Source organism: Penaeus chinensis, chromosome 41 (genome assembly GCF_019202785.1).
Source record: "Penaeus chinensis breed Huanghai No. 1 chromosome 41, ASM1920278v2, whole genome shotgun sequence".
NCBI classification, from domain to species: Eukaryota; Metazoa; Arthropoda; class Malacostraca; order Decapoda; family Penaeidae; genus Penaeus; species Penaeus chinensis.
Genome location: NC_061859.1, coordinates 51,511 through 59,010, shown reverse-complemented (window position 1 = coordinate 59,010; position 7,500 = coordinate 51,511). Strand labels below are relative to the sequence as shown.

Sequence of the window (7,500 nt, the reverse complement as noted above, 5' to 3'; positions counted from 1 at the left end):
AAGTTCTAACCAAAGCTGGATTAGTTACTATATTCTTAATCAGTTTCCTCTGCCTCTGAAGATGTCTTTTCATGAAGGAAGCTCTTGTCTTGTGGTTACTTCTGTCTCATGTTAACCAACAATGCACCCCAAAGAGTGGCTACAATTTTACAGGCGACTTTAAGGCAAAAATAATATCATTCTATGCTGTGATTTTTATCTATATTCCTATGCATTACAATTAACAATGCAAACTGTTATACTAAACAGGTTGTTTAACATAATAATATAAAAAAATATTTAACAAACTTTTGGAAATATATTCACTTCACTAGAAATCCCTGGGGCATTTTTGCAAAAGAACAAAAACAAATTAAAAACAATGGTAACAAATAAATTACAACATAACTATCAGATAAAAAACCTTGGCATAAGATAATGAGAATCAAGAGAACCTACAAGGTAACTGCACAAGAAGCACCTTTCAGTAAATACACTTCCTCTTTCTCCTTTAACGTCTCCCCAAATTTATATATTTTAAGAGCATTTAGATTAAGAAAATAAAACACTTCATCCAAACAGCTGAATGTAATTTCTGCAGGTTACAAATGTAAAATTTGTTTCTAAACATTGGTTTCATGAACATTTTTTCTATACTTTAATTTAGTTACAATGCTGTGAAGTCACACTCATGACATGCATTCACACAAACAAAATAAAGACACATAAAAAATCAAAATGTACAATACACTACCCCCCCCCCCCAAAAAAAAAAAAAACTGACCACAAGACCGATTTGTCTTGTTGATTTCATGTGTCCCCTTTGCCTACAGCGTAAATAATGGATGACACCTCAACATCCGCTTCACCAGGTAGGCAACATAAAATGTTAAGGGGCACCATGTTGCATACTTGAGGATGAAAGCTGTTCAACATTTCAACTTTCTTCTTATCACAAAATGCAAGAAGAGAAAGAAGTGAAAGGAGACAAGAAAAGAATCAGAATCTAGCCTCTGCACCCCTCCTCCCTTCCTGTCAGCTGAACCTGCCTCCCTTCCAGCCTTAACAGTGCATCCTGCTTCTCTCCACAGCGCTTGAGAAGCCGTTCCCTTCGCAATGGGGAGATCAGCTGGCGACCATGGCTGCGAGTTGGCTGGACAAGGCTGCTACTTCTGTGTCGTTCTTCTTGGCTTGAGGCTGTAGGTGGAAGAGACGTGGTTTAAAAGCTCCGTCACTCATAAGAAGATTGTAATGATGACCACCGTGTTGAAAATGGTGACACTGGTGCCATGTTCAGATGGGTTGTTTCTGATATGCTATTATTATATCAATTACATGTAAGACAGAGTGCTTTTTTATGCAATATTTTGTGTGAGGAATGCTGGATGGTGACAAGTATTTATATATTTCCTATCCTCTTTTTTTTTTTTCTTACAAGAAAAATCTTCAGCTACCAAAGTTCCATAAAACTATAACACGTAAGGAGGAGTAGAAATATCATAGACTGCCTACACCATGGATACAGAGAAGACATCAACCTGCTGTACCCTGGGTTGCCTACACCACTATGCTGCGAGGGAAACATGGAATCTGTCTTGACATGAGAGTGCTAGGAGTAAATACAACTAAGGGATATTAGCCAGTGTTTATTTCTAGGTGAATGCTATGACCTAATGTTTATTTCAAAGGGATAAATCTTGGCAAATAAGTGAAATGCTGTTAAACTAATCTACACTGAAAAAAAAAAATTATAAACAGAAAAAATAATAAGCAAAAAAGGCTGATACAAAAGAAGAAGAAGCGGAAGAGAATAACCAAACAACTTCCCAAATTACCATGATGTATATATGAGTGGGCAGGATGCGCGCCAGCAGTGCTTCGAGGGAGGCTGGCTGGCCGGGGGAATGTGTGTCGATGCTGAGGCACAGCTTGGGCAGTTGCACATTGCCCGCCAGCAGAGGGTAGAGGGTGTACGTCACTCTTTCGCTGCACCCCGGCAGCACTTTGAGACGCAGCTGAAAGGAATGGTGGGCTTAGGAGTAATGAACAACATCTATTAGGGTAAAGGAATGGATGGGGTTCATTTATGAGGAGAAAGGAATTTCAATTCTTTAAAAACTTGGAGGGAGAGGGACAGGGAGAGGGGGGGGGAGAGAGAGAGAGAGAGAGAGAGAGAGAGAGAGAGAGAGAGAGAGAGAGAGAGAGAGAGAGAGAGGAAGGAATGAGAGAGAGAGAGAGAGAGAGAGAGAGAGAGAGAGGAAGGAGAGAGAGAGAGAGAGAGAGAGAGAGAGAGAGAGAGAGAGAGAGAGAGAGAGAGAGAGGAAGGAGAGAGAGAGAGAGAGAGAGAGAGAGAGAGAGAGGAAGGAGAGAGAGAGAGAGAGAGAGAGAGAGAGAGAGGAAGGAGAGAGAGAGAGAGAGAGAGAGAGAGAGAGAGGAAGGAGAGAGAGAGAGAGAGAGAGAGAGAGAGGAAGGAGAGAGAGAGAGAGAGAGAGAGAGAGAGAGGAGAGGAGAGAGAGAGAGAGAGAGAGAGAGAGAGAGAGAGAGGAGAGAGAGAGAGAGAGAGGAGAGAGAGAGAGAGGAGAGAGAGAGAGAGAGAGAGAGAGAGAGAGAGAGGAGAGAGAGAGAGAGAGAGAGAGAGAGAGAGAGAGAGGAGAGAGAGAGAGAGAGAGAGAGAGAGGAAGGAGAGAGAGAGAGAGAGAGAGAGAGAGAGAGAGAGAGAGAGAGAGAGAGAGAGAGAGAGAGAGAGAGAGAGAGAGAGAGAGAGAGAGAGAGAGAGAGAGAGAGAGAGAGAGAGAGAGAGAGAGAGAGAGAGAGAGAGAGAGAGGAAGGAGAGAGAGAGAGAGAGGAGAGAGAGAGAGAGAGAGAGAGAGAGGAAGGAGAGAGAGAGAGAGAGAGAGAGAGAGAGAGAGAGAGAGGAAGGAGAGAGAGAGAGGAAGGAGAGAGAGAGAGAGAGAGAGAGAGAGAGGAAGGAGAGAGAGAGAGAGAGAGAGAGAGAGAGAGAGAGAGAGAGAGAGAGAGAGAAGAGAGAGAGAGAGAGAGAGAGAGAGAGAGGAGAGAGAGAGAGGAAGAAGGGAGAGGAGGAGGAGAGAGAGAGAGAGGGGAAGGAGAGAGAGAGGAAAGGAGGAGGGAGAGGGAAAAGAGGGGAGAGGAGAAGAGAGAGAGAGGAGAGAGAGAGGGAAGAGAGAGAGAGGAGGGAGAGAGAGGAGAGGGAGAGAGAGAGAGAGGAAGGAGGAGGGGAGGAGGAGAAAAGGAAGAGAGAGGGAGAGAGGGAGAAAAGAGAGAGGAGAAGGAGAGAGAGAGGGAGGAAGGAGAGAGGAGAAGAGAGAGAGGGGAGGAAGAGAGGAGAGGGGAGGAAGAGAGGAGGAGGAGGAGGAGAGAGAGAGAGGAGAGGAAGGGAGGAGGGAGGAGAGAGGAGAAGAGAAGAGGGAGAGAGAGAGAGAGAGGAGGAGAGAGGGAGAGAGAGAGAGGAGGGGAGAGAGAGAGGAAGAGAGGAGAGGAGAGGAGGGGGGAGAGAGAGGAGAGAGAGAGAGAGGAAGGAGAGAGAGAAGAGAGGAAAGAAGGGAGGAGAGAGAGGAGGGGAGAGAAGGAGGGCGAGAAGGGAGGGAGAGAGGGGAGAGAGAGAGAGAGAAGAGGAGGGGGAGGGGGGAGAGGAGGGGAGGGGGGGGAGAGGGGAGGGAGGGAGGAGGGGGGGGGGGGGGAAGGAAGGAGGGAGAGGAGAGGAGAGGAGAGAGATGGGGAGGAGGGGGGGAGGGGAGGGAGGGGGAAGAGGAGAGAGGAGGGGGGAGGGAGGAGGAGGGGGAGGAGGGGGAGGGGGGAGGAGGGGGAGAGAGAGGGGGAGAGGAGAAAGAGAAGGGGGGAGGGGGAGGGAGAGAGGGAGGAGGAGGAGGAGGAGGGAGAGGGGGAGGGAGGAGGGGGGGGGGGGGGGAGAGAGAGAGAGGGAGGAGAGGGAAGGAGAGAGGAGGAGAGAGAGAGGAGGGGGAGAAGAGAGGAGGAGAGAGAGGAGAGGGGAGAGAGGAGGAGAGAGAGAGAGGAGGAAGAGAGAGAGAGGGAAGGAGAGAGGAGGAGAGAGGAGAGGAGGAGAAGAGGGAGAGGAGAGAGGAGAGAGGAGAGGAGAGAGAGGAGAGAGGAGAGGAGAGGAGAGGAGATGAGAGGAGAGGAGAGAGAGAGAGAGAGGAGAGGAGATGAGGAGAGGGAGACGAGAGGAGAGAGAGAGAGAGAGGAGAGAGAGGAGAGGGAGGGAGAGGAGGAGAGATCGAGGAGAGAGGGAGAGAGGGAGAGAGAGGAGGAGAGAGTAGGAGAGGAGAGGAGGAGAGAGAGTGAGGAGTGGAGAGAGAGAGAGGAGAGAGAGAGGATGAGAAGGGAGAGAGAGGAGAGGAGGTGAGAGAGGAGAGAGAGGAGGAGTGAGGAGGGAGAGGAGGAGAGAGGAGAGATGAGAAGGGGAGAGAGAGGAGAGAGAGGAGGAGGGAGAAGAGAGAGAGGAGGATGAGTGGAGAGGAGAGAGAGGAGGAGAGAGGGAGGAGGAGAGAGAGAGAGAGAGGAGGAGTGAGAGAGAGAGAGAGAGGAGAGAGAGAGGGAGTGAGAGAGAGACGAGAGAGGAGAGAGGGGAGGAGAGGGAGAGGAGAGAGAGGGGGAGGAGAGAGATGAGGGAGAGAGAGAGGAGGAGGGAGAGAGGAGAGGAGAGGAGAGATGAGGAGAGAGAGGAGAGAGAGTGAGAGGAGGGAGGGAGGAGAGAGAGAGAGAAGGAGAGAGGAGAGAGAGAGAGAGAGAGGAGAGGAGGAGAGAGAGAGGAGAGAGAGGAAGGTGAGGAGAGAGAGAGGAGAGGAGGAGAGAGATGAGAGGAGAGAGAGAGGGAGGAGAGGGGAGAGGAGAGAGAGAGGAGAGAGAGGAGAGAGAGAGGAGAGAGAGAGGAGAGGATGAGAGAGAGGAGAGAGAGGAGGAGGAGAGAGAGAGTGAGAGGAGGGAGAGAGAGGAGAGAGGAGAGGAGAGTGAGAGGAGAGAGAGAGAGGAGAGGACGGAGAGGAGAGAGAGAGACGAGGAGGAGAGGAGTGGAGAGAGAGAAGGAGAAGGAGGAGAGAGAGAGAGAGAGAGAGAGGGAGAGGAGGGAGAAAGGAGAGGGAGGAGAGAGGAGAGAGGGGAGAGAGAGATGGAGATGGAGAGAGGAGAGAGAGACGAGAGAGGAGAGGAGGAGAGAGAGAGGGAGTGGAGGGAGAGAGGAGAGAGAAGAGAGGAAGAGAGAGGGAGAGGGAGAGAGAGAGGAGAGGAGGAGATGAGAGAGAGAGAGAGAGAGGAGGGAGAGAGAGAGAGAGGAGGAGAGAGAGAGAGTGAGAGGAAGAGGTGGAGAGGAGAGAGGAGAGAGGAGAGAGAGGAGAGAGAGTGGAGGGGAGAGAGAGGGAGAGAGGGAGGAGGAGAGGGAGAGTGAGAGGAGGAGAGAGAGGAGAGGAGAGAGAGAGAGAGGGAGGAGGAGAGGAGAGAGAGAGAGGGAGAGGAGGAGGGAGGAGTGAGGAGGAGAGATGAGAGAGAGAGAGGAGGAGAAGAGGGAGGAGAGAGAGGAGGGAGGGGAGAAAGAGAGAGATGGAGAGAGGAGGAGGAGAGAGAGAGAGAGAGGAGTGAGATGAGAGGAGGAGAGAGAAGGAGAGAGAGGGTAGGAGAGAGGAGGAGAGGAGAGAGAGGAGAGAGAGAGGAGATTGAGTGAAGGAGAGCAGAGAGGAGGGAGGAGAGAGAGGAGAGAGAAGAGGAGGAGATAGGAGAGAGAGATGAGAGAGAGGAGAGGAGAGTGAGGAGAAGGGAGGAGGAGAGGGAGAGGAGAGAGAGGAGGAGGATGAGGGTGGAGATGAGGAGAGGTGAGAGAGAGAGGAGGGAGAGAGAGAGAGGAAGGAGAGTGAGAGAGAGAAGGAGAGATGTGAGAGAGGAGAGGAGGAGAGAGAGAGAAGAGAGAGAGTGGGAGAGCAGAGAGAGGGAGAGAGAGAGGGAGAGGGAGGAGAGAGAGAGAAGGAGAGGAAGATGAGAGAGAGAGAGAGAGGAGAGAGAGAGTAGGAGAGGGGAGATGAGAGAGAAGAGAGAGTGAGAGAGAGAGGGAGAAAGGACGGAGAGAGAGGAGAGAGAGAGAGAGAGAGAGGGAGAGAGGAGTTGGAGATGAGAGAGAGAGAGAGAGGAGAGTGAGAGAGAGAGAGAGGAGGAGAGGAGGAGAGAGGGAGGAGAGAGGGAGAGAGAGGGGAGAGAGAGTGAGAGAGGGAGGAGAGAGGAGAGAGCGAGAGAGAGGGAGAGAGGAGAGGGGTGGTGTGAGAGGAGGTGAGAGAGAGAGAGGAGGAGAAGAGAGGGAGACGAGGAGGAGAGAGAGAGAGGAGAGAGAGAGAGAGGAGGAGAGAGGACTGAGAGAGGGAGAGAGAGAGAGTGAGAGGAGAGAGGGGAGAGTGAAGGGAGGGGAGAGGATGAGAGGGAGGAGGAGAGGGAGGAGAGATGAGAGGGAGAGAGATGAGTGAGAGAGAGGCGAGGAGGGAGAGAGAGTGAAGAGGAGAGAGAGGAGAGAGGAGAGAGGAGAGAGGGAGAGGAGAGAGAGGAGAGAGAGAACTTGGAGAGAGAAGGGAGAGAGAGAGAGGAGGGAGGGGGAGAGAAGTGAGGAGAGGTGGGTGAGGGAGAGAGAGAGAGAGAGGAGAGGAGAGGTGAGAGGAGGGGATGAGAGGTGTGAGGAGAGGGAAGAGGGAGAGAGAGGAGAGAGGGAGAGAGAGGAGGAGAGGTGGGAGGGAGAGAGAGAGAGGAGAGAGGAGAGTGAGAGGACGGGAGAGGAGAGAAGAGAGAGGAGAGGGAGAGAGGAGCGTGAAGAGAGAGAGGAGATGAGATAGAGGAGAGGAGGATGAGAGTGGAGAGGAGAGAGAGGATGAGAGAGGAGAGGGAGGGGAGTGGGAAGAGGAGAGAGAGGGAGGACGAGAGAGAGAGAGAGAGAGAGAGGAGGAGACGGGAGAGGGGAGAGAGGAGGAGGCGAGAGAGGAGAGAGAGAGGAGAGATGGAGAGAGAGAGAGGAAGAGGAGGGAAGGAGAGGAGAGAGGGAGAGAGAAGGAGTGAGAGAGAGGAGAGAGAGAGAGGAGAGGGGGGAGGGAGGGGAAGGAGAGGGGGGGAAAAGGGAGGAGGAGGAGAGGGGAGAGGAGGGGGAGAGGGAGGGGGGGAGATGGGGAGGAGGAGAAGAGGTGGGAGGGAGAGGAGGGAGGAATGAAGAGGGAGGGGAGGAGAGGGGGGAGGGGAGAGAATGAGAGGAGAGGGGGGAAAAATTTGGAGGGAGGGGAAAGGGGGGAGGGAGGAAAAGGAGAGGAGGGAGAGGGGGGGAAGGAGGAGGGGAGAGAGGGGTGGGAGGGGGAGGGGAAGAGGGGAGTTTTGAGATGGGGAGGGGAGAGGAGAGAGAGGGAAAAGGAGGGGGAGAGAGGGGAGGAGGGGGGGAGGAGAGAGGCGGGAGGAGAGAGGGAGGGGAAGGAGAGGGAGAGGAGGGAGGAGAGAGAGGGGAGGGAGATTGGGAAGAGGGAGAGGGGGGGG

General features: G+C 52.4%; 1 protein-coding gene across 1 annotated transcript in view; it reads right to left on the bottom strand.

Annotated features, from left to right (window-relative positions):
* The window catches only part of LOC125047642 (trafficking protein particle complex subunit 11-like), a 26,166-nt gene that overhangs the window by 380 nt on the left and 18,286 nt on the right, over positions 1-7,500 (bottom strand). The window contains exons 22-23 of the mRNA XM_047645966.1: positions 1,815-1,994; positions 1-1,176 (exon numbers count right to left, since the gene is read on the bottom strand). The exon at positions 1-1,176 is cut by the window's left edge and continues 380 nt beyond it. Coding sequence (XP_047501922.1) covers positions 1,105-1,176; positions 1,815-1,994 — 252 coding nt within the window. The 3' untranslated portion in view covers positions 1-1,104. The remainder of the gene's footprint in view (positions 1,177-1,814; positions 1,995-7,500) is intronic.